At 50.2% G+C, this 27,113-nt stretch overlaps 1 protein-coding gene across 5 annotated transcripts in view; it reads left to right on the top strand.

The window, feature by feature from the left end:
- The window catches only part of LOC120370684 (carboxyl-terminal PDZ ligand of neuronal nitric oxide synthase protein-like), a 174,216-nt gene that overhangs the window by 76,684 nt on the left and 70,419 nt on the right, over positions 1-27,113 (top strand). For 4 of the 5 annotated variants that reach the window (XM_039485737.1, XM_039485736.1, XM_039485740.1 and 1 more), the window contains exon 3: positions 21,438-21,533. The exons of the other annotated variant lie outside the window; for it this stretch is intronic. In XM_039485737.1, the coding sequence (XP_039341671.1) occupies positions 21,438-21,533 (96 nt within the window). The remainder of the gene's footprint in view (positions 1-21,437; positions 21,534-27,113) is intronic. 5 annotated transcript variants of the gene reach the window in all.

The following is a 27,113-nucleotide window of genomic DNA, read 5'->3' as shown; positions in this document are numbered from 1 at the left end:
ACCCCTAGCTCCTTTTCTGCAGAACTGCCGCCCAGCCATTCGGTCCCTAGTCTGTAGCAGTGCATGGGATTCTTCCGTCCTAAGTGCAGGACTCTGCACTTGTCCTTGTTGAACCTCATCATATTTCTTTTGGCCCAATCCTCTAATTTGTCTAGGTCCCTCTGTATCCTATCCCTACCCTCCAGCGTATCAACCACTCCTCCCAGTTTAGTGTCATCTGCAAACTTGCTAAGGGTGCAGTCCACACCATCCTCCAGATCGTTAATGAAGATATTGAATAAAACCGGCCCCAGCACCGACCCTTGGGGCACTCCACTTGATACCGGCTGCCAACTAGACATGGAACCTTTGATCACTACCCGTTGAGCCCGACCATCTAGCCAGTTTTCTATCCACCTTACCGTCCATTCATCCAGCCCATAGTTCTTTAACTTGCTGGCAAGAATACTGTGGGAGACTGTATCAAAAGCTTTGCTAAAGTCCAGAAATAGCACATCCACTGCTTTCCCCTCATCCACAGAGCCGGTTATCTCATCATAGAAGGCAATTAGGTTAGTCAGGCATGACTTGCCCTTGGTGAATCCATGCTGACTGTTCCTGATCACTTTCCCCTCCTTTAAGTGGTTCAGGATTGATTCCTTGAGGACCTGTTCCATGATTTTTCCAGGGACTGAGGTGAGACTGACTGGCCTGTAGTTCCCTGGATCTTCCTTCTTCCCTTTTTTAAAGATGGGCACTACATTAGCCTTTTTCCAGTCATCCGGGACCTCCCCCGATCGCCATGATTTTTCAAAGATAATGGCCAATGGCTCTGCAATCTCATCGGCCAACTCCTTTAGCACCCTCGGATGCAGCGCATCCAGCCCCATGGACTTGTGCTCGTCCAGCTTTCCTAAATAGCCCCGAAGGGGCACAGCAGGTGGTTGCTGAAGGTGAGAGGGCAAGGAAAAAGAGAAGAGCTTCTAGTCCTACAGGAAGAGGGGAAGAGTCAATGGAGCCACCAAATATGAGCCCCAGGAGGATACGGGAAGGGTTGCGAAGGATTGCAAGGGTGAATAGGAATCGAGAGGACTTGCAGCCAGTGGGTGCAGGGGATAGACTGGAGAATCACACTGTCACCAGGAAAAGGCAGGTCTACGTAACTGGGGACTCCTTACTGAGAAGAATAGACAGGCCTGTAAGTAGAGCTGATCCAGAGAACAGAAGGGTGTGCTGTCTGCCGGTTGCTAAGATACGGGATGTGGACCTGAGGCTGAAAAGGATCCTAACGGGAGCGGGAAAGAATCCGTTGATTGTTCTTCATGTGGGAACGAATGATACGGCTAGATTCTCGCTGGAACGTATCAAGGGAGACTATACCAGACTGGGGAAGACGCTTAAGGAAATCGAGGCTTGGGTGATCTTCAGTGGGATTCTGCCGGTTCCTAGAGAAGGGCAACAAAGGTGTGACAAGATTATGGCGATCAACAGATGGCTCAGGCAGTGGTGCTATAAGGAGGTCTTTGGGATGTACAGCCACTGGGAAGCATTTATGGACAGAAGACTGTTCTCTCGGGATGGACTTCACCTGAGTAAGGAGGGAAATAGACTTCTAGGATGGAGGCTAGCCCAACTGATTAAGAGAGCTTAAACTAGAAATTTGAGGGAGATGGTTGGGAGATGTCCAGGTAATCTCCATGCTGGAATTTAACCTTGAGAGGGAAGAAAACAAAGTAAGAGAGGTTACAGCCGTGGGCAGAATAATTGACATAAGGAGGAAGGATAGTGTAGATACCAGTCTAATAGGTGATGCTGGTGGTAGAATGTCTGTGCCTAACCGGGTAAAGAATGTGAGAGAAGCCAAACAGCAAAAATTAAGATGTTTGTACACTAATGCGAGGAGCCTAGGTAACAAAATGGAGGAACTAGAGCTACTGGTGCAGGAAGTGAAGCCAGATATTAGAGGGATAACAGAAACATGGTGGAATAGTAGTCATGACTGGAGTACAGGTATTGAAGGGTATGTGCTGTTTAGGAAAGACAGAAATAAAGGCAAAGGTGGTGGAGTAGCATTGTATATCAACGATGAGGTTAACTGTAAAGAAATAAGAAGTGATGAAATGGATAAGACAGAGTCTGTCTGGGCAAAAATCACACTGGGAAAGAAAGCTACTAGAACCTCCCCTGAGATAGTGCTTGGGGTGTGCTACAGACCACCGGGATCTGATTTGGAGATGGATAGAAACCTCTTTAATGTTTTTAAGGAAGTAAACACTAATGGGAATTGTGTGATCATGGGAGACTTTAACTTCCCAGATATAGACTGGAGAACAAGTGCTAGTAACAATAATAGGGCTCAGATTTTTCTGGATGTGATAGCTGATGGATTTCTTCACCAAGTAGTTGAAGAACCAACAAGAGGGGATGCCATTTTAGATTTGGTTTTGGTGAGTAGTGAGGACCTCATAGAAGAAATGGTTGTAGGAGACAACCTTGGTTCGAGTGATCATGAGCTAATTCAGTTCAAACTAGATGGAAGGATAAACAAAAATAGATCTGGGACTAAGGTTTTTTACTTCAAAAGGGCTAACTTTAAAGAATTAAGGAAATTAGTTAGGGAAGTGGATTGGACTGAAGAACTTGTGGATCTAAAGGCGGAGGAGGCCTGGAATTACTTTAACTCGAAGCTGCAGAAACTATCAGAAGCCTGCATCCCAAGAAAGGGGGAAAAAACCATAGGCAGGAGTTGTAGACCAAGCTGGATGAGCAAGCTTCTCAGAGAGGTGATTAAGAAAAAGCAGAAAGCCTACAAGGAGTGGAAGATGGGCGGGGTTAGCAAGGAAAGCTACCTTATTGAGGTCAGAACATGTAGGGATGAAGTGAGAAAGGCTAAAAGCCATGTAGAGTTGGACCTTGCAAAGGGAATTAAAACCAATAGTAAAAGGTTCTATAGCCATATAAATAAGAAGAAAACAAAGAAAGAAGAAGTGGGACCGCTAAACACTGAGGATGGAATGGAGGTTAAGGATAACCTAGGCATGGCCCAATATCTAAATAAATACTTTGCCTCAGTCTTTAATAAGGCTAATGAGGAGCTTAGGGATAATGGACGGATGATAAATAGGAATGAGGATATGGAGGTAGATATTACCACATCTGAGGTAGAAGCCAAACTCGAACAGCTTAATGGGACAAAATCGGCGGGCCCAGATAATCTTCATCCAAGAATATTAAAGGAACTGGCACGTGAAATTGCAAGGCCATTAGCAAGGATTTTTAATGAATCGGTAAACTCAGGGGTTGTACAGTATGACTGGAGAATTGCTAACATAGTTCCTATTTTTAAGAAAGGGAAAAAATGTGATCCGAGTAACTATAGGCCTGTTAGTTTGACATCTGTAGTATGTAAGGTATTGGAAAAAAATTTGGAGGAGAAAGTAGTTAAGGACATTGAGGTCAATGGTAATTGGGACAAATTACAACATGGTTTTACAAAAGGTAGATCGTGCCAAACCAACCTGATCTCCTTCTTTGAGAAGGTAACAGATTATTTAGACAAAGGAAATGCAGTGGATCTAATTTACCTCTATTTCAGTAAGGCATTTGACACGGTTCCACATGGGGAATTATTAGTTAAATTGGAAAAGATGGGGATCAATATGAAAATTGAAAGGTGGATAAGGAACTGGTTAAAGGGGAGACTACAATGTGTCGTACTGAAGGGTGAACTGTCAGGCTGGAAGGAGGTTACTAGTGGAGTTCCTCAGGGATCGGTTTTGGGACCAATCTCATTTAACCTTTTCATTACTGACCTTGGCACAAAAAACGGGAATGTGCTAATAAAGTTTGTGGATGACACAAAGCTGGGAGGTATTGCTAACACAGAGAAGGACCGGAATATCATAGGAAGATCTGGATGACCTTGTAAACTGGAGTAATAGTAATAGGATGAAATTCAATAGTGAAAAGTGCAAGGTCATGCATTTAGAGATTAATAATAAGAATTTTAGTTATAAAATTGGAAGTAACAGAGGAGGAGAAGGACCTCGGAGTATTGGTTGATCACTGGATGACTATGAGCCGCCAATGTGATATGGCCGTTAAAAAAGCTAATGCAGTTTTAGGATGCATCAGGTGAGGTATTTCCAGCAAAGATAAGGAGGAGTTAGTACTGTTATATAAGGCACTGGTGAGACCTCATCTGGAATACTGTGTGCAGTTCTGGTCTCCCATGTTTAAGAAGGATGAATTCAAACTGGAACAGGTTCAGAGATGGGCTACTAGGATGATCCGAGGAATGGAAAACCTGTCTTATGAAACAGCAAAGAATCCTGTGGCACCTTATAGACTAACAGACGTTTTGCAAAGAAAACGTCTGTTAGTCTATAAGGTGCCACAGGATTCTTTGCTGCTTCTACAGAACCAGACTAACACGGCTACCCCTCTGATACTTGTCTTATGAAAGGAGACTTAAAGAGCTTGGCTTGTTTAGCCTAACCAAGAGAAGGTTGAGGGGGGATATGCTTGCTCTTTATAAATATATCAGAGGGATTAATATTAGGGAGGGAGAGGAATTATTTAAGCTCAGTACCAATGTGGACACAAGAACAAATGGGTATAAACTGGACACTAGGAAGTTTAGACTTGAAATTAGACGAAGGTTTCTAACCATTAGAGGAGTGAAGTTCTGGAACAGCCTTCCAAGGGGAGTAGTGGGGGCAAAAGACATATCTGGCTTTAAGACTAAGCTTGATAAGTTTATGGAAGGGATGGTATGATGGGATAGCCTAATTTTGGCAATTAATTTTGGCAATTGATCTTTGATTATCAGCAGGTAAGTATGCCCAGTGGTCTGTGATGGGATATTAGATGGGATGGGATCTGAGTTACTGCAGAGAATTCTTTCCTGGGTGCTGGCAGGTGAGTCTTGCCCACATGCTCAGGGTTTAACTGATCACCATATTTGGGGTCGGGAAGGAATTTTCCTCCGGGGCAGATTGGCAGAGGCCCTGGAGGTTTTTCGCCTTCCTCTGCAACATGGGGCACGGGTCACTTGCTGGAGGATTCTCTGCAGCTTGAGGTCTTCAAACCACTATTTGAAGACTTCAGTAACTCAGACATAGGTTAGGGGTTTGTTATAGAAATGGATTGGTAAGATTCTGTGGCCTGCTTTGTGCAGGAGGTCAGACTAGATGATCATAATGGTCCCTTCTGACCTTAAAGTCTATGAGTCTATGAATCAGTACTGCCCTAACCCCCTGCTATCCCAGGCCTGGGGTGCCTTCCACACGGCTCTGCCAGTGCCCCTCAGTCCTCCTCCAACCCCCTGCTATTCCAGACCAGAGGTCCCTTCCACACAGCTCTACCAGTGCCTCTCCATCCCCATCCCCATCCCCATGCCAGGGGCTGTGTGTAATCTACCACGCATGCCAGTGGCTCTGTGTAACCTCCATCTCCCCACCCCCCACAATGTCCTGCAGCCCCATGCTGTGCACCCTTTAGAGCAGTGGTCTCCAACATTTTTACGCCCAAGATCACTTTTTAAATCTAAGGGAAACCCAGGATTTACCCCACCCCTTCCCCAAAGCCCTGCCCCACTCACTCCATCCCCCCTTTTTCCATCGCTCACTCTCCCCCATTCTCACTCATTTTCACTGGGCTGCGGCAGGGGGTTGGGGTTCGGGAGGGGGTGCGGGCTCTGGGCTGGGGCAAAGGGGTTCACAGTGTGGGAGGGGACTCTGGGCTGAGCCTGGGGCAGGAGGTTGGGGTGCAGGAGGTGGTGAGGGGTACAAGCTCTAGGAGGGAGTTTGAGTGCAGGAGGGGCCTGGGGCAGAGTGTTGGGGTGGAGGAGGGGGTGCAGGGTGCTGGCTCTGGGAGGGGGGTCTGGGCTGGGGTAGGGGGTTTGGAGTACAGGAGGGGGTTTGGGGTCCTGGTTCTAGGAGGGGGCTCAGAGCTGGGGGTTAGGGTGCAGGATGGGTTGGGGTGCTGGCTCTGGGAGGGGGCTCAGGTTGGGGCTTGGGCTGCAGGAGGGGGATTGGGGTATGGCCTCTCACTGGGCAGCACTTACCTCCGTGCCGTGAGACTAAGGCAAGCTCCCTGCCTACCCCGGTCCCACACTGCTTCCAGAAGGGGCTACCGTGCCCCTGCAGCCCCTCTAGGAAGGTGGGGGGCACGGGGCTCCACACACTGCCCCTCTCTGCAAGCTCCGCCCCCGCAGCCCTCCCGGACAATGGGAGCTGCAAGGATGGTGCTTGCAGGCAGCAGCAGCTCGCGGAGGGAGACCCCTGCCCCCCAGCCGCAGGGCTGCGCTGTCCACTTCCGGGAGCGGCATAGGGCCCAGTTAGGCAGGGAGTCTGTCTTAGCCACAGCCACACTGCGCCACTGGAGATTGTGATCGACTCTAGGATAGACCAGCTGATTGCAATCGACCGGTTGGTGACCACTGCTTTAGTGTGATCAGAGTGGGGAGTTTCTGCTTGTTGCTCTCTCCTCTCCATCTCACTGACTGTCCCCCTTTCACAAGTCTGTCCCTCCTTAGGGATTTCTCATGAAAACATCTCTCTTGTGAGCTGAAGAGGAAGAAAAGGAAGCAACAGTTGCCATGGTAACTGCATCTGCATAGTCTCCTTGGAGCCTGAACAAAGTTTTCTCCTCTCTGGACTGGCTGAGGCTGATTTCGCTGGGTTTGCTCCCAGGCAGCCAGAACAAGGAGTGTGGGCCTCACACATGGCCAGCCCCGAGCTTGCTTTCTGCTGGTGCCGGCATAGACACAGCATTAGTGGAGGCATCTCTCTGGCCCATCAGCTGAGTGTAGGGAGACCAGACAGCAAATGTGAAAAATCGGGACCGGGGGGGGGGGGGGGGGTATTAGGAGCCTATATAAGAAAAAGACCCAAAAATCGGGACTGTCCCTATAAAATCAGGACATCTGGTCACCCTAGCTGAGTGTGACTGGCTTGAGCCACAGACTCAACCACCCTGTCTGCACAAGCATGGCCTGGCCTGGCCCTGATAGTGTTTTGCACTGTAGGAGGGGTCTCAGAGCACATTCCTTGGGTTGTAACAGCCTCATGTCCTGTGGTGCAGGAGATTATCCTCAGTCCATTTCACAGAGGGAAGACAGGCATAGAAAGGCTGAAGCCAATGGTTTTTGAAGACATTTCTGTGGCTGCTCAGTGGAGCTATTGGTTCCATCAGGTCTTTCTCAACATCCTGGCAGTGAGGCATGCACTCAGACACAGAATTACATTGTCCTTCCATGCAAAGCTGACCACTCTCTTATCTCCTTTCCTACCTGTCACAACCCCCTGCTCTCACCAGTCCCTTTCTAGCTTCTCTTCCAAGCACCCAGATCCCAACTCCATGTGGCACCTGTGGACCACAGTAACATCTCAGCAGGGGCGGCTCTAGGTATTTTGCCGCCCCAAGCACGGCAGGCAGGCTGCCTTCAGCGGCTTGCCTGCAGGAGGTCCTTGGTCCCGTGGATTCGGCGGCACGCCTGCGGGAGGTCCGCCGAAGCCGTGGGACCAGCGGACCCTCCGCAGGCATGCCGCCGAAGGCAACCTGCCTGCTGCCCTCGTGGCGACTGGCAGAGCGCCCTCCACGGCTTGCCGCCCCAGGCACGTGCTTGGCGTGCTGGTGCCTGGAGCCACCCCTGCATCTCAGGCTCTAGCAGCAGCTACCAGGAAAGTGCACCCTGGAGAAGGGCAGGGCAGGAGATGTATAGAGCGCGTCTCTCAGCTCATCTATGTTGCTCTGTGCCCCACCACTGCAGCATTGGAATGTGACGGGACACGATGGGTTCCTGGCTGGAATGACCAGATTGGTACATTTTCAACAAATACTTTCACTACAGAACACTCACCCCACAGTCAGCACAGCTGACAGACAATAAGGAAATGTCCCCAGAAGAGAGAGCTCATCGTAGTAGGTGAAGATGGGGTTTTACTCCACTCATTTGAATTGGGCACCCAACGTGCCTCACTCAGTAAGGCATGCACCAGAGGGATGTGCTCACGGACATTTTTCTTCTGAAGATGCCAGTGTCCCAGACTCAGATTGGGAAATAGCAAGTGATGTCCTGTCCCAAGTCCCGCTCCTTTGTGATGCCAAGTGAGATGCTGTTCACATTCAGTTAGGCAGCTCTTCAGAATGCAAGTCTCTCCTCTCTCTTGTGTTCTTTGATTAGCAATTGAAAGTTAGTCCCCTGGTGTTTGTTAACACCCCCATTCAGAGATGGTACCGCTGTGACCATCTAATCCAACCTCCTATGTAACATAGGCCATACACTGGAGCAGTTCAGAAAAAGGGAGTGTCCTGCCGTCATAGGCAACTAGACAGAGAGAGCAGTTGTTTGCTCTGCAGAAGAAAATCCTAACTGTACCAGGGAACTGACTTGGAACCTTTTGCTGCCTTAGTATTTGTCTACACTGCCACTTACAGCGCTGAAACTTTCTTCGTTCAAGGGTGTGAAAAAACACCCCCCGTGAGCTATGCAAGTTTCAGCGCTTCAAGTGGCAGTGTAGACAGTACACCCGCACTGGGAGCTATTCCCCTCGCAGAGGTGGTTTTATTGCAGTGCTGGGGGACCTCTCCCCGTCCTCTGCTGCGTCGACTGTGTAGACATACCCTTAGTAGAGGCCAGCTGCACCAGAATCAAATAGAAATGTATATAATGAGAGTGAAACCCTCCTGGCCAGGTCCCCAGCTGGTATGCATTTATCTCTCTCCACTGAAGTCTGTGTGCCTTCTCTGCACTGCCATCTCCCCGGCTGCATCAGCTAGTGTCTGAGAACCCTTTTGCTGCACACTTGGGCATGACTAACATGGGAGCAGGCTGCCAGGTTGCAACCGTTCTGCTGAATTGCTGTATTATTTAACTCTCTTCCTGGTTGATTTGCTATTAAATTATGGTTAGAGTTTCATTAGCAATCCCCATTGGGCATGGGGCTTATTAATGTTTTAGTGGCTAGATCTTTGCACGTGCATCCCTAGAGCTCAGCAGAGGGATTGTGCTGATGAGCTGCAGGAGCAGATGGCTCTCTGGGCATTACAAGCCAGATTTGTAAGACAGCTCAGCTCCCACTTAGGCATCTAAATAAGGGACCAGGCTTGCCAGGGAGCTTGGCAAACTGGGCTGATGAACTCCTTTGAGAACGTGGCCCACATCACCCCCAGCAGTTTTGGCTGGAGATCTGTCACAGCCCCATCTGCCTGAAGCTTTTGGCACTTGCTGCAGCAGTCCGAGCACCAGTGACCTGGAAACGCTGTGCCCTGGGTCACGAGTCCTTTCACCACCAAGGCATCCTTGGCTATGGCACTCTGTTGAGCCTCTCTGGAGAGCTTCATATCCATTGTGTCCTGGTAACCTACCATGTGCTTCATTAACACCTTCGCCATAAGAGTACATTGCCCTGGACTCACCATTCTGTGCAACCCAAGCAAAAGAAAATCTCAATAACTCAACAATCATAGTAATGTCGGGCTCGAGCGGTTGTCTAGTCCAGCCCAGCCCCCTGCACCAAGGCAGGACTGAGGAACCCTAGACCAGCCATGACAGCTGTTTGTCTCACATAAATGTTGGAGAAAGCACACTTTCTCAAAAGTCTGCCTCTGATAGAGAAGAAGCCCAAATTAATCAGCACTCTGCATAGGCCAAGACAGACTCTCTCAGCGGAAATTTTGCAATAGACCACAAGTGGGAACTTCACAATTCCATAAGTCAGAGATCAGACCAGAGATCAGGTCGCTTTCCTACTCCCCTGGGGTATGTCTACGCTATGAAATTAGGTCGAATTTATAGAAGTCGTTTTTTCAGAAATCGTTTTTATACAGTCAATTGTGTGTGTGTCCCCACAAAAAATGCTATAAGTGCATTAAGTCGGCGGATTGCGTCCACAGTACCGAGGCTAGTGTTGACTTCCAGAGTGTTGCGCTGTGGGTAGCTATCCCACAGTCTCTACCGCCCATTGGAATTCTGGGTTCAGATCCCGATGCCTAATAGGGCAAAAACAGTGTCGCGAGTGATTCTGGGTACATGTCGTCAGGCCCCCCCCCCTCTGTGAAAGCAACAGCAGACAATGATTTCGCGCCTTTTTTCCTGGGTTACCTGTGCAGACCCCATACCACGGCAAGCATGGAGCCCGCACAGCTGACCGTCACCGTAAGTCTCCTGGGTGCTGGCAGACGTGGGACTGCATTGCTACACAGCAGCAGCTCATTGCCTTTTGGCAGCAGACGGTGCATTATGCCTGGTAGCCATTGTCATTGTATTCCTGGGTGCTCTTTTAACCGACCTCAGTGAGGTCAGTCAGTGGTACCTGGGCAGACATGGGAGTGACTCAGCCAGGTCATTCCTATCTTCTGTCGAGCACCCAGGAAATGATGATGGCTAGTAGTCCTACTGCACCGTCTTCTGGCGAGCAGCCAGGAGATGATGATGGCTAGCAGTCGATCTGCACCGTCTGCTGTCACCCTAAAGATGTAAAAGATAGATGGAGTGGATCAAAACAAGAAATAGACCCGATTTGTTTTGTATTCATTTGCTTCCTCCCTCCATGAAATCAACGGCCTACTAAACCCAGGGTTTTGAGTTCGATCCTTGAGGGGGCCATTCTGTGTGACAGTTGTTTGTGTTTCTCCTTGATGCAAAGCCACCCCCTTTGTGGACTGTAATTCCCTGTAAGCCATGTTGTCAGTCGCCCCTCCCTCCGTCAGAGCAGACAATCGTTTCGCGCCTTTTTTCAGCCCAGACGCCATAGCACTGGGATCATGGAGCCCACTCAGATCACCGCGGCAATTATGAGCACTGTAAACACCACGCGTGTTATCCTGGAGTATATGCAGAACCAGAACCTGCCAAAGCAAAACCAGGCGAGGAGGTGACGGCAGCGCAGTGACGAGAGTGATGGGGACATAGACATGGACATAGACTTCTCACAAAGTACGGGCCCCGGTAATGTGCACATCATGGTGTTAATGGGGCAGGTTCATGCTGTGGAACGCCGATTCTGGGCCCGGGGAACAAGCACATACTGGTGGGACTGCATAGTGTTGCAGGTCTGGGATGATTCCCAGTGGCTGCAAAACTTTTGCATGCGTAAGGGCACTTTCATGGGACTTTGTGACTTGCTTTCCCCTGCCCTGAAGCGCCAGAATACCAAGATGAGAGCAGCCCTCACAGTTGAGAAGTGAGTGGCGATAGCCCTGTGGAAGCTTGCGACGCCAGACAGCTACCAGTCAGTTGGGCATCAATTTGGAGTGGGCAAATCTACTGTGGGGACTGCTGTGATCCAAGTAGCCAAGGCAATCACTGAGCTGCTGATACCAAGGGTAGTGACTCTGGGAAATGTGCAGGTCATAGTGGATGGCTTTGCTGAAATGGGATTCCCTAACTGTGGTGGGGCAATAGACGGAACCCGTATCCCTGTCTTGGTACTGGAGCACCAAGCCAGCGAGTACATAAACTGAAATGGGTACTTTTCAGTGGTGCTGCAAACACTGGTGGATCACAGGGACGTTTCACCAACATTAACATGGGATGGCCGGGAAAGGTACATGACGCTCGCGTCTTCAGGAACTCTGGTCTGTTTCAAAATCTGCAGGAAGGGACTTTCTTCCCAGACCAGAAAATAACCTTTGGGGATGTTGAAATGCCTATAGTTATCCTTGGGGACCCAGCCTACCCCTTAATGCCACGGCTCATGAAGCCATACACAGGCAGCCTGGACAGTAGTCAGGAGCTGTTCAACTATAGGCTGAGCAAGTGCAGAAGTGTTGGTAGAATGTGCATTTGGACATTTAAAAGTGTGCTGGCACAGTTTACTGACTCGGTTAGATCTCAGCTAAACCAATATTCCCATTGTTATTACTGCTTGCTCTGCGCTCCACAATATCTGTGAGAGTAAGGGGGAGACGTTTATGGCGGGGTGGGAGGTTGAGGCAAATCGCCTGCGCGTAATCAGCAGCCAGCCAGACACCAGGGCAGTTAGAAGAGCACAGAAGGGCGCGGTGCGCATCAGAGAAGCTTTGAAAACCAGTTTCATGACTGGCCAGGCTACGGTGTGAAAGTTCTGTTTGTTTCTCCTTGTTGTTCTCTGGGGTGGAGTGGTTGGGTGACTGGAGGCCCTCCCCCCCCACCGCATTCTTGGGCGTCTGGGTGAGGAGGCAATGGAACTTGGGGAGGAGGGCTGTTGGTTACACAGGGGCTGTAGCAGCGGTCTGTGCTCCTGCTGCCTTTCCTGCAGCTCAACCATATGCTGGAGCATATGAGTTTGATCTTCCATCAGCCTGAGCATCGACTCTTGCCTTCTGTCAGCAAGCTGACGCCACCTATCATCTTCAGACCGCCACTTACTCTCTTCAGACCGCCACTTACTCTCTTCAGACTGTCACCTCTCCTCGTGTTCATATTGTGCTTTCCTGCACTCTAACATTGTCTGCCTTCACGCATTCTGCTGTGCTTTGTCAGTGTGGGAGGATAGCAGGAGCTCAGAGAACATTTAATCCCGAGTGCATTTTTTTCGCCTTCTAATCTTCACTAGCCTCTGTGCAGAAGAAACATTCGTAGCTGGTGGAGGAAAAGGGAGAGTGGTTAAAAAGACACATTTTAGAGAACAATGGGTACACTCTTTCACATTAAACCTTGCTGTTCACATTACACAGCACATGTGCTTTCGTTACAAGGTTGCATTTTGCCTCTTGTATTGAGGGCCTGCCAGTTTGGTGTGAGAGATCACTCACGCTTCACCCCTCCCCCCACCGCATGGCTAACAGCGGGGAACATTTCTGTTCAACCACAGCCAAACAGCCGCGCAGGAATGGGCACCTTTGAATGTCCCCTTAATAAAAGCACCCTATTTCAACCAGGTGACCATGAATGATATCACTCTCCTGAGGATAACACAGTGAGATAAAAAACGGATGTTGTTTGAATGCCAGCAAACACCGGGATCATACGCTGCCATGCTTTGTTATGCAATGATTCCCAAATACGTGCTGTTGGCCTGTATAATACTTATGGCAATGTCCCTGGAGGATTTCCGCTCCATCCCCATACACATTAACAGACCTTTCCAGTAGCTGTACTGGCCGTGAATGCCAGGGCAAATCGATCATTAAATACGCTTGCTTTTAAACCATGTGTAATATTTACAAAGGTACACACCAGAGGTCCCTTCTCTGCCTTCAGGGTCCGGGAGCCCGCCTTGGGTGGGTTCAGGGGTTACTGGCTCCAGGTCCAGGGTGAAAAACATACCTTGGCTGTTGGGGAAACTGGTTTCTCCACTTCCTTGCTGTGAGCTATCTTCAATCTCTTCATCATCATCTTCCTTGTCCCCAAAACCCGCTTCCGTGTTGCATGATTCTCCATTGACGGAGTCAAAGCACAGGGTTGGGGTAGTGGTGGCTGCACCCCCTAGATGCAGCTCATCATAGAAGCGGCATGTTTGGGGCTCTGATCCGGAGCAGCTGTTTGCCTCTCTGGTTTTGTGGTAGGCTTATCTTAGCTCCTTAATTTTCATGCGACACTGCTGTACGTCCCTGTTATAGTCTCTGTCCTTCATGCCCTTTGAGACTTTTTCTAATGTTTTGGCATTTCGTTTACTGGAACGGAGTTCAGTTAGCACGGATTCGTCTCCCCATAGGGCAAGCAGATCCCGTACCTCCCATTCGGTCCATGCTGGAGCTCTTTTGCGATCCTAGGACTCCATCGTGGTCACCTCTGCTGATGAGATCTGATGAGATCTGCACTCACCTGCACCTTGCCATGCTGGCCAAACAGGAAATGATATTCAAAAGTTTGCAGGCCTTTTCCTGTCTACCTGGCCAGTGCATCTGAGTTGAGAGCGCTGTCCAGAGCAGTCACAATGGAGCACTCTGGGATAGCTCCCGGAGGCCAAAACCGTCGAATTGCATCCACACTACCCCAAATTCAACCCGGCAAGGCCGATTTCAGCGCTAATCCCCTTGTTAGAGGTGGAGTAAAGAAATCGATTTAAAGAGCTCTTTAAGTAAAAAAAAAGGGCTTAGTCGTGTGGATGGGTCCAGACTTAAATCGAGGTAACACTGCTAAATTCAAACTATAATCGTAGTGTAGACCAGGCCCTGGTCAGACCAACTCAGCCATGCCTTCCCTGCTCTACCGCTTCTGCCTTGGATGCTGCACAAGATTCAACGAGACAGAGTGATGGTCATTCTAATCACCCCCTGCTGGCCCAGACAGTTCTGGTTTCTCAATCTCCTCTGCCTGTCCTCCTGACCATCGATTCCCATTGTCAACTTCCCCGATCTGACCCAGTACAACGCAAGAGCCAACATCCCAATCCACACATGCTACACCTCAGATTGTGGTATTTGGATGGGCATCTACTTTAGTACAGACATGTTCTTCAGCTGTACAACATGTTCTTTCCAGCAGCAGGAAAGAGTCCACTGGGCAATGTTACCAAGCCAAGTGGAAATGCTTCACATCTTGAGCTCAACGCAAAGGAGTCTTACCAGAATCCGAGGGGTCTCCCTCATTCTGTACAAAATTCTATCCTTAAAGTCATCAGGTCTCACTTGCAGTTCTTTGAGAGTCCACCTGGTGGCAATTAGCGCGTTCCACCCTCTGGTGGAAGGTTGCCCTGTCTTTACACACTCGCTAACCACTAGGTTTTGGAAAGGCCTCCCACCCATCCAACCAACTGCACCCCAATGAGACCCGAATCTAGTTCTCTCTGTGCTGACGAAGCCATCCTTTGAGCCATTAGCTTTGTGCTCCATATCCCTTCTTTCCATGAAAGTCGCCTTCCTGGTTGCAATTACTTCCTCAAGATGGGTTAGCGAGCTCAGAGCTAAGATGGTGGACCCTTCTTTGATGATATTCCACAAGGATAAAGTCTCCCTAGGGCTACACCCCAAATTTTTGCCAAAGGTGGTCTCCCAGTTTCATTTGAATCAAGCCATTCACTTACCTGTTTTCTTCCTGAGACCACACACTTCTGCAAAGGAATGTCAGCTCCATTCCCTCAACATACAGCGAGCTTTAGCCTTCTACCTGTAGAGAAATAAACCAATCAGGAAATCCCCTAGACTGTTTGTTGCAGTATCAGAGAGACTCGGGGTGGTGTGGGAGGGACGGGACAGGCCATCTCCACCAAGAGAATCTCCAAATGGATTTCGGGTTGCATTATACACCACTACCAACTGTCAGGCCTACTTCCCCCTACAGGGGTGCGGTCTCACTCCACGAGAGCTCAGCCTGTGACCATGGCTTCCCTTCAAGACATTCCATTTGTAGACATATGTAGAGCAGCCACATGGAGTTCGGTGCACACCCTTGCAGCACACTATACCTTAGTGCATGACTCGACAGCAGATGCCTCCTTCAGCACTGCAGTTCTCCACACGACCATTCCATCCTCCTCCAACTTAGGTACTGCTTGTCAATCACCCTCAGTGGAATACAATAGGGACCATCACTCGAAGAAGAAAAGGATGTTACTTACCTGTAATAGGAGGTTCTTTGAGATGTGTGGTCCCCATTTGTATTCCACTCGCCATCCACCTTCCCCTTTGCTGTGGATTGGTCAATTTGAAGTAGGGAAAGAACTGAAGACAAGGTCGGTCTGTCCCGCTCTTTATCGCCTCGGATGGAAGCACAAGGTGAGCCATGGTGCATGCGCAGACCAATGGACACTAACTTTCAAATTCTCCAACTCTAGACACATGGTGCATGCGTAACCCCTCAGTGGAATACAGACAGGGACCACACATCTTGAAGAACCTCCAGTTATAGGTAAATAACCTCTTATGTTAAGGCCTAAACTTACTATTAAATCATTTAAATTAAATAAAAAATTATTATTAATCAGTACATATTTGCTGCTGATGTTTTAAAGAAAGTCAAAACTCTGTACTGATGGAAATCACTAGCTCAGCACCTGGAACTAGAGTCTGCTGAAGGGCTAAACCAGCTTTTGACAGCAATGGCCTCTTCTGCAGGCGCAGAGTGAATATTTTCATCATTTTAGTTTATTCAATTAGTTCAGCTCAATGATTAGTAAAGAAATCAGTTGAGAATTGAAAAGGCAGGAAAGCTTGTTTTCCTCTTCCAGTCTATGAATAAAAACTAAGTGTGAGAGGATGAGCTCTACAAGTTCTAAAATCTTGAAGGACATGGTAACCAGAAACAATCAGTGAAATCTACCAACTATAGATAACACTGAATTCTAATTTCCATCTGAATTGAGCTGGACACACATGAGAAGTAAAAAATTCATCATCTAGTAAATGTCAAATGCATCATTCGCCATAATAAAAATATAAAAATTAAGACTCTGAACACAGATTTTAGGCTGTATAGTTGCTTAAATAAATGTGTATAGATATAGTGTATCCTCCTGGTAGCCAAAAGAAGCACCAAATTTGGTGTAACGGCCATATGTAATTGCAAATCATCATGTTTTAATGTCTACCAGACAATGAGAATCAGCCTTTCATTAGGAAAATAACTAGAAGTACAAATGCAAAACAAGATTAAAATTGATTATTTAAATTGAGGTTTCCTGCTTACTGATTGAAATCATGATTAAAAGTTGTGACTTAAATCACTTTAACATAAATCAGTCTGCCCTGTGGGATAACCCTGGCACCAGTTTGCTGGATAGGGTACAAAAGATGTGTCTGTGCTTTGGGGGCAGGGGAGTCTGTGCTGTAAGCTGGGCCCTCTTCTCTCTCAGTAACGGGCCGCTCTTCTTTTTGCTCCGGTTACCGTGGAGCTTTGGCTTTGGGACATGCTGTCAGGGCGACAGAGTTGTGTGGCACTTACTAGCCAAGGGTTCTTTCCTTTAGTTTATGGATTTGCTTTAATTTAGTCCCCACAGCAAGTATCTGAGCAGCCTGATCTCCCCACGACATTCCAACTCCCCTGCACACATGCACGCACACAAACCTCTTCCCTACCTTGCCTGGCCCTGCCTTCTCTCAGCTCAAGATCAGACTGCTTCACTAGCTCTTTGTTAGACCTTCCTAGCACAAAACACAGGGGCTCCTCCCCTTCCCTCCCGCTTAGAGCCCAGCCATACAGAGATAATTAGACCATGTCTATTCCACCCCCCTGAGCAATATAAATTTCGCCAGCATAAGTGGTAGTGTGCACAGCGCTATGTCAGCAGGAGAGTTTCTCCCTCTAACAGAGCTACCACCGCTCGTTAGGGGTGGTTTAATGACGCCGGCAGGAGAGCTCTCTCCCATCGCAATAGAGCGGCTACACAAGAGGTTTTACAGCAGCGCACATATATCAGTATGGCTGTGCCGCTGTAAGCTCTGTAGTGTAGACATAGCCTGAGTCAATCTCATCTGATCTTCATTCATTTCAAATGCTCCCTGGCACTCACTGATGTCAGAGAGAGAGAGTGCTCTGCGGCCAGCTGGGCATGAAATGGCTTTGGGGCTGTGAGTCACAGTCCAGGTCCAGTGGACAGGCCTCCGTGTCATTGGAAAACCCACCCCAGCTGGCCCCTTTGTTGGCAGTCTCAGCAGAGAGGCCAAGGGACAAGTCAGAAGACAAGCCATGAAGGGTGTCCCTCCAGGAGGGTGAGGTGTGTCGGCAGTGAGCAGCGTGAAGGTGGGAGTCAGACTGTGCTGGGGGCAGATCTAGGCCCTAGCGCTGCAGCCACGCCAGGCTGTCAGCTCTGCACCACGCCAGGAGCTGCTCATTCGCTCCAGTCTCCCAGCTGGCTGGACGCAGCGGAAAGGTTTAGGAGCTGTCGCTCTCATTGCAGCCTTCAGGCACTGTTCTGTCTGATCCATCTGTATCTCACGTCCATCAGCAGGTGTTCAGTGGCTTTGGGGAACTGTACTTCAGTGCTGTTATCATTAAATTACCTTTCAAGTGCTGGCTGACGAAGCCAATATCTCAGTGCACGCTGCTAATGTCGCAGGAAGGTGCCTGCTGCTGGGGGCAGCTTCTGAAGCTGGGCTGGGGTTTGTATGGGTGTCTAACCCACGCTCTTTTATCTGGGCCTTTTCTCTCTGCAGTGAGATCAGTTCTGAAATACACCGTGCACCAAACTCCACTTCCCGGTGTGCTCTTGTAACAGCAGTGAGCATGTGAGTGCAGCTGTGCTACCCAGCTCACAGGGAGAGAGAGAGAGAGTGTGTGTGTGTGTGGGGGGGGGGGGCATGAGCAACAAACCACCTGTCCCTTACCCCATAATGCTCTACCTTCCTCAACACTCAGCCAGTGCGCAGCACGCAGGGTACTCTGGAACAGTGGTTCTCAAACTTATTTGATCACGCCCCCTTCTTGGTGTCCCCTGCCACACAAGTACATACACTGACAAAAACCATCAACATTCAACTCTCACAAAATATGAAAACCACTAAGGCGCTGATTCAAACAGAGCCGTTTAAGTATACAGGAAAGTGAGATGCTGCTTACTGGCATTGCACTGTTGTTACTAGTGTGATGAGTGCTCCTGGTTTTTGGAGCAGAGCAATTCCACGAATGAGCTAACAATCCATTGTAATAGGAGCAAAAGCAAAACTGTGATTGTGGTCGATGCTAGGGTGACCAGATGTCCTGATTTTATAGGAACAGTCCTGATATTCGGGGCTTTTTCTGATATAGGCGCCTATTACCCCCCACCCCCTGTCCCAATTTTTCACACTTGCTATCTGGTCACCCTAGTCGATGCTTACAATTACACGTGCGCACTGTGCTGTAGCAAACGGATTAACATACAGATGGCAACGACTTTGTATAATGCTATGCAAGCTTAACAGAAATCCATCAAAATACACAGCGCCACCTAGAGTCAAATGCACAGCGCCACCTGAGGACATAATATGTCTGGAGGAATCAGCTTTGCTAGTTATTCATTGCTGTGGATAAAATGTGTGCAGTATATTTTTTTCCTACACACACCCCAGAATACATTGGGCGCATTTGAGAACCTCTGCTCTGGCATACACTGGAATGACCAGGGCGATTGCCCCTCAGTTTAAGGCATGTAAATATGTTTGAGTCAGACTGTGATTTCTTGAGACAAGGCTCAAATGATCCCAAAAGGGTGGGGAGACTGACCAGCCTGCACCAGATTCAGAGTTACCCAATGTCGGTGACATAGCAATATACTTTACTACCAGCCTTCAGCAGTTAGTATTTTGTATTTATGTTGTGGAGTCTGTAGGGAGCCCCTGGCCCAAACCAGGACCCCATTGTGCTAGCACTGTACAAATACAGCACAAAGAGACAGTCCCAACCTCAAAGAGCTGGCAATCTAAGGACAAGACAAGAGACACCAGATGCAGACAGACAGACAGATGGAGAGAACAAGGACACAGTGAGACAGATTGGTCACCACAGTAGCCTGTGGTCTCAGCGTGCCAGAGCCTACCATCGTCAATACTTTCTGTCCCCAAGGATCCCCAAGTGCTTACCACACAGAAGTGCACGTCAGCACCCCAGCACAGCAGCGTGGGCCAAGAACTGCTGCAGTAGAACCTGCAGGGGGCTTGGGGAGGCTGAGCAGGAATTTGCTGGGTCTGAGCAGCTACTTTAACAACCAGCCAACCCCTTTCTGTTTGTAGAGATCAATGTCCATGGGGTTCTTGCTGTGCCATAGGATGGACCACATCTTCCTAGAGATCAGCTCATGGAGCCCCAGCGCTGACCCACAATCACACGGACCCAGCCCTACCGCACTGACCCATCTCTGCCCCTATTAGTGTTCATGTAATGTCCCTGCCCTGTGGAGATATGAGAGCTGGGACATTTTTTGTGTAGTTCTCATTGCCTCTGAGCTGGTCAGTGTAGCCAGTTAGTTCATTCTATCATCCACGTATCATTGTATTAAGTGATGTTATGGTCAGTTCATAAACAATCAATGCTAAATAGATCGAAGTTGTAGGATTATAGACATATAGGATTGACAGTGATGAGTGTGTATTAGGTAGATAAGGAAAGCAAGGCTGAGACGCATGGCCTAAGGCTGAGACCTGTAAGATGTCAACTTAGCCATACTAGGCCATAGGCATCAGAATACTTAACATGAGTGAATGACCTAGGAATAACTCTATGCCCATAAAGTCACAAGGTTATGGTAAAGATGGGCCAGTAGATAATTGCAGTAGACCACAGCATATTGTCTGAGACCACAAGACACCTGATTGTAACATCAAGGAATGTCTGTGTTGACCGCATTGTATATGTTGTGCGTAGATGCTAATAAGAATAAGAGGAACTATAAACAATCTATAAAACGGGGCACCCCAATGTTCCTGGGGTGTAGAAGTACCGATAAGGAAAAGACGGCTGGCACCTTCATGCATATGCATAAGGTGTTAGGCATAGGTAGAATTGCAATGTATAAAGGGTTCCCTGGTTGGGTAAAAGTGGGAATACCCACAGGAAAACCCCCAGCAGCAGCTCTCCCGCTACCAATGATCAGTTGGTGAGAGGTCCATCGTTCCCATGAATGTCGTTGGGGACGTGAGGATGACTGCAGGTATAATTACTGCATAGGTTTGTGGAGGGTTTCTATAGGCATGGGTAATTGTAACTTTGTTTAGTGCTTTAATCAAACTTTGTGCTGGTGATTGTGTCTGCAGTTGGTATCCTTGGACTTTGTGTGTCCCTAGAGCCTCCACATTTGAGAAAAGCACCAGAGACAATTTTGCTCTGTTGAGCTTGAAACTGTAGCGACTAGAGCCAAACCCACAGTGATGTAATACAACATCACTACATTCACTTTAAATGAAAGGGTACATTAGCCACTGGTCACAGCCAGCTGCGTGGGGCAGAAGGCCAGCAAATGCTCCAGGGACAGCTAGTGATCCCTAGATGGCAGTTTGGGAAGCAGTGGGGTGGGATTTGGATATGGACTAGCCCTGGGAGGGTGTGCGTGCTGTGTGGTCCAGCCCTGTGGGTTAGCATCCCAATTTCTGAGTGACTTGCTGACATCTTTGCCTAGGTACTATTTTTCTCTGAAGATTTGCAATAAAAATGGATGATGAATGTAACATCCCATCTCCCCCAAAAAGGTGTCACCGGGTCGTTAGTGCCACCAGGAGCTGGCATTGCAGCCACCCGGGACGTTGAGGAGGGGGATGCCTTTCTTGAGCTTCTAACACAGGATACTGGCATAGTGGCATTGTTGGTCCCAGCTGGTATGACATATCGTGCATCAGTGTCGCTGTCTTATGCTCTGCTTGTGTGGGAGAGAGAAGTGGGGAGCAGGAGACCGATAGGGAGAACAAGAGCCTTGTGGACTAGACTGTACGTGCTTCTGTTTGCACATGTGCGTGTGTTTATACGTGTACATGCGTGTGTAGGTGTGCCAGTGTGCACGTGTACGAGATCCTTCCTTTGCCCTCCGCCGCAGCGCCCAGTGCCGGCAATCGGGTGCTGCTTGGTGGGAGGGCGTGGGCAGGTGGTGCAGGGGGTTCACTGGCCTCTCCCTTACCTCCCCCAGTACGAGTTTAAAGCAAAGAACATCAAGAAGAAGAAAGTGAGTCTCCTGGTGTCAGTGGATGGGGTGAAGGTACTGCTTAAGAAGAAGAAGAAGAAGGTAAGAGGCTCTGCCCCCTGAGCCTGTGCGGTGGGGTCCCCTCCACCTGCGGGGACAGGTCTGGGCCCCTTAGTGTGAGTGATGGGGCTATGGCTGTCGCAGGTTCTGGGGTGTGTCCTGCCAGCTGGCCTCTTGGGCAGAGAGGAGAGGGAGTTGCCCCTGCAGCCAGGTGCAGAGCTCTGGCTAGCTTCCCTGTGCATAGAAAGGGCCTGTCTTTGCAGGGAGCAGGCCCTTTGGTTGGTGGGGCCTAGCAGGGGCGGCTCTACAAATCACGCTGCCCCAAGCAGCGCGGAGCGCTGCGCCGCCCTTCCCCGGTCCCGCGGCGGGTCCCCTCTTCCCGCGGCTCCGGTTGAGCTCCTGCCGGCATGCTTGCGGCAGGTCCACCGGAGCCCGGGACCAGCGGACCTGCCGCAGTCATGCCTGCGGGAGCTCAACCGGAGCCGCGGGAAGACGGGACCCGCCGCAGGCATGACTGCGGCAGGTCCGCTCGTCCCGGGCTCCGGTGGACCTGCCGCAGGCATGCCGGCGGGAGCTCCACCGGAGCCAAATGACGCCCTCCCCAGGACGCCGCCCCAAGCGGGTGCTTGGCCCGCTGGTGCCTAGAGCCGCCCCTGGGGCCTAGAGGGGCTGCAGGGATTGGCCAGGCCCAGCCTGCAGCAGACACACTGCTTGCCTCAGGCTGCAGCTAGTTCTCTGTGGGAAGCATGCAATTACTGCCCTGGAACCAGGCCCAGAGGGAGGGGGAATTCATATCCAACCCCTCTCTTTTCTACCGGGGCAGCCTGCAGGGCTGTGGATGAGGGAGCTGCATTGTCATTAGCAGAAAGCTTGGGGGTGGGGGAGCCCCAGCCCCCAGGGTTACACTGGTATCTCCCCAAGAGCACCTGGGATAGTATGGGCCAGCCCAGGCAGGAGGGAGCCACATGGTCTGCCACTGACCCCTGCGAGGCCTCACTCTGCTGCCTGGCCCAGTGTCACAATGGGCACCAAGGCAACACCCGCTCCCCCGGCTGGCTGCATTGTACCCTGCTGTGCCCAGGTGTGAGTGGGGACCCAGGGGCTGGGTAGTGGGGGGTCCGGCCCAAATAGCGGGATTCACCTTCTGCCCTGGCGACAGTGGTGTGAAGGAGCAGGAAATAGCCCCCATATGGCTGGAGAACGAGTGCTGGCTCTGCCCCTGGGCAGAAAGTGTCCTGGTGGGTGGATGTGCTGGTGGGAGGAGCTGAGCCACTGCAGCGGCTCAGGCAGGGCCCTGGCTAGCAGTGGTGTAAGCTGCCTCCCCTCTGTTCCAGGTCTTGGGGTCAGTCAGGCCCAGGGACCAAAGAGACCGGGTTTGCACGAGGGAGCCCACAGTGGGCCAGATGCGTCCCTCCTCCCCAGAGCAGGGCTGGCCATGCACACTGGAAGGGAGCAGTGCTTCACTTTGGCCCAAGCAAGCTGGCCCATTGCAAGCTGGGAACAGCATCTTGGTAGTAACAATGAAGGTGCTGACAACCTGCACCTGTGGATTGGCCAGGACTGGGGGGCCCTGGGCAAAGTGGACCCCACAGAGGAAGCTAATAAGCCACACCCAGTGAGACCTGCGGGATGTGGCTTGTGTGCCACAGGAGGGTATGAAATATGTCCCAGTGAGCTGTACAGGGCTGGGGAACTGTCTCCTCAAGGGAAGCAATGGAGGCCAAATATAAACATGATCATCAATATCTTTAATGGTCCATGGCTCCTGCTGAATTCACAGCCTTGAAAAATCCATCACAGACCATGAAATCTGTATAGTATAGGGTAAAAGCACACAAAAGACCAGATTTCACAGGAGAGACCAGCGTTTCTCAAACTGAGGGTCCTGACCCAAAAGGGAGTTGCAGGGGGGTTGCAAGGTTATTTTAGGGGGGTTGTGGTATCGCCACCCTTATTTCTGCACTGCTGCCTTCAGAACTGAGCGGCCGGAGAGTGGTGGCTGCCGACTGACAGCCCAGCTCTGCAGGCAGCAGCACAGAAGGGTGGCAACACCATACCATGCCATCCTTACTTCTGTGCTGCTGCTGCTGCCTTCAGAGCTGATTTCCTGGCCAACAGCCTCCACTCACCAGCTGCCCAGCTCTGAAGGCAGCACCGCCGCCAGCAGCAGTGCCGAAGTAAGGGTAACAGTACTGCAACCTCCCCTCCAATAACCTTGCGACCCCTCCCCCCCTCCATGTTCTTTTTGGGTTAGGAGCCCTACAATTACAACACCGTGAAATTTTAGATTTAAATAACTGAAATCATGAAATTTAAATGTTTTTAAATCTTATGACTGTGAAATTGACCAAAATGGACTGTGAATTTGGTAGGGCCTGTAACAATGCTGCCTCTGGCAGGACACAACTGAGAGTATCAATTCAGGACAAATTGCTTAGAGCAGGGCAGTTACAGCCCAAGGCTGGGGTTCCTTTACTATCAAGGCACACAAAACCAGCCAAAGAGAGAGGACCCCAGTTTTACCCCACTGGCTAACCAGAAGTCACTCTAGCAATTGCCTCAGACATTCCAGTTTCCCAGTATCATAACCAGCAGCCACTTCTTATGAGGACAAATGGTAATGAAAACCAATACCCCAGTAAAAGGAAAAGGTTCTCCCAATCCCAAAGGACCAAGCCCCAGACCCAGGTCTATATACAAGTTATGTCTTACCGACAAATCACGCTGTTGCCAAACCTTTAGAATCTAAAATCTAAAGGTTTATTCATAAAAAGAAAGAAATATAGAAGAGAGTTAAAACTGTTAAATGGAATCAGATACATACAGCAATAGCAAAGTTCTTGATTCAGGCTCGTAGCAGTGATGGAATAAACTGCAGGTTCAAATCAAGTCTCTGGAGTACATCTACAGCTGGGATGCGTCATTCAGTCCTTTGTTCAGAGCTTCAGTTTGTAGCAAAGTCCCTCCAGAGGTAAGAAGCAGTACTGAAGACAAAATTGAGGGGTTTTCAGGGCCTTTTATATTCTCTCTCTTTTGGGTGGAAACCCCTTTGTTGCTGTGATTTTGCACAGGAGAACAAGATGGAGTTTGTAGCCACCTAGGCAAGTCACAGGTCCATGCATGACTCAGTTTGCAGGTGGCAGCCACTGCTCACATGCTACCTTGAACGTCCCAGGAAGCTTCTCATATGTGGATTGGAGTCTCTCAAGGTCCATTGTCAGTTAAGTGTTTCTTGATTGGGCACTTAATCTGCAACTTCCTTTCTCAAGAAGCTGACTAAATGCTTCAAACACATATAACAGTGGTTACAACAATGATCTATACAGTTCATGTCAATAATGTAACAGGTCATTGGTCCATTTCAGGAGCAAGGAACAGGAGCAGCTGAGGGAGAGAATTAGCCTGATGTGCCATGGACATGATTATTTAATTAACCCTTTTTAATGAGGATAAAAGTAGGTCCCGTTCCACATAGTCACCCTGAGACATTCATACAGCACTACTACTGGGAAGGGGCAGAAGGGAGAATTTTTCTCACAGAGATGGGCTAGTTCCAACAGGAAATAATTTCAGTGTCGCAGCAGCACCCAGTACAGAGCTGCCTGCACATCCACATGCCCAGTCAGGCCCCTCAGAGGAAGGGAAATGCATTGTCAGTGTCATAGCAAACACCATCATGGCCTGGGCATTGACTGTCATGGACCTGCTTCTTTGGACAAAGAGGGGACATGGCTGGGACTGGGGGTGTGTGAGGGTGACTGGGGGATATGGCTGGGATTGGGGGGGTGAGGGTGATGGGGGGATACAGCTGGAATTGGGGGACCCATTGGATGAGTGGGGAACACAGCTGGGACTGGGGGATCCCCTGGAAGGGGAGGGGACACAGCTGGGACTGGGTGTGTGTGAGGGTGACTGGGGGACATGGATGGGAGTGGGGCGGTGTGAAGGTGACTGGGGGACACAGCTAGGACTGGTGTGTGTGAGGGTGATGGGGACACAGCTGGGACTGGTGTGTGTGAGGGTGACTGGGGGGACATGGCTGGGACTGGGGGACCCCCTGGAAGGGGAGGGGACACAGCTGGGACTGGGGGACCCCCTGGAAGGGGAGGGGACACAGCTGGGACTAGGTGTGTGTGAGGGTGACTGGGGGACATGGATGGGAGTGGGGCTGTGTGAAGGTGACTGGGGGGACACAGCTAGGACTGGTGTGTGTGAGGGTGACAGGGGGACACAGCTGGGACGGGGTGTGTGTGTGAGGGTGACTGGGGGGACATGGCTGGGACTGGGGGACCCCCTGGAAGGGGAGGGGACACAGCTGGGACTGGGGGGACAGCAATGGGTGAGGAGCAGAATCCCACCCCATGCCACACAGACCCCCAGCCCCAGGCTGCACCCCCTACGTGCCAGGCAAGTGGGAGAGCCATTGAGCACGTGCCCACGAGCTGGATTATGCCCCTCCTGGGAACGCATCATGTGAATGGGCTGGCATGTGTGTTCATCACTTCCCTCTGCAGGCTCAAGTCAGAGCTGCTCCGTGCTGAGTCGAAGGCCCTCCCCTGCTGTCAGCCAATGGAGGCTCAGTGGCAGGGGCTTGTGCGCTTTGACCCATGCTCCGCATAGACTTCCAAGTGCTCTTCATCATACAGCACCCTCGGGGAAGGTGCTGACTGCCCCCGCTTTGTCGGCCATCTTAAGGGGCTCTCCCCATGGGCACAGTCCCCCAGCTCCCCTCAGGCCCTGCTAAGGTACTTTGGTAAGGACTGTGGGCAAGGAGCTGGCCCTGCCGTACGTGCCCATGCAGAGGTGCTTTCTCCACAGAAAGCACTGCGCTCCCCAGAGCTTTCGGCAGGACAAGCTCGCTGGGAACAGTGTCTCAACTCTGCATGTGAGGGGCTGTATGGGGAGCTGGGCACTCATTAGGACTGTGACATCTCCAGGGGCTGCAGTGCAGTATATCCGTGCTAGGGATGGCTGCGTTCTGCTTTGAGTGACAATCCCTAATGCATTCCACCGTGGGCTACAGATGTGCACTAGGCACCTGGAGCCAGAGAATGTGAAAGTCATCACATTGGTCTGCGTATGCGCCTGGCTTACCTCCAGCTTCCGAATGAGGGGATAAAGGGCGGGATGGACCATTGCAGGGTCCAGATCGGAACCCCTTCTTGTCTGTAACTTCAGCTTAGTCCCTTAAAACATTGTAAATCATTTTAGTATTTTGTACGGGTCATAATTTTAGTGTTAGATTGGTCTTTGGGAGGCACCCCCCCATACCCTGTGCGGGTACTGGACTGTGCCCAGGACTTCGGGCTTCAGACTCTGCACTTCTTCGAGTGATTGCTCCTATGCATTCCAATTTAGGTGTGCGCGCCGTGCGTGCACAGCTCTCCGGAACATTTTTACCCTAGCAACTCCGGCGGGCCAGCTGGCGCCCCCTGGAGTGGCGCCTCTATGGCGCCTGTTATATACCCCAGCCGGCCCGTCCGCTCCTCAGTTCCTTCTTACCGCCCGTGATGGCCAGTTGGAACAGTGGAGTGCTCCCTTACCCCCACAGCCCTAGCGTTTCTCCATCTCTTACTGTATATAGTTCGTTAGTTAGTTTGATAGTTGTATAGTTTTATAGTT

Source organism: Mauremys reevesii, linkage group 8 (genome assembly GCF_016161935.1).
Source record: "Mauremys reevesii isolate NIE-2019 linkage group 8, ASM1616193v1, whole genome shotgun sequence".
NCBI lineage: Eukaryota > Metazoa > Chordata > Testudines > Geoemydidae > Mauremys > Mauremys reevesii.
Note: the sequence above shows the minus strand (reverse complement) of the source record. Positions and strands in the feature narration are given on the sequence as shown.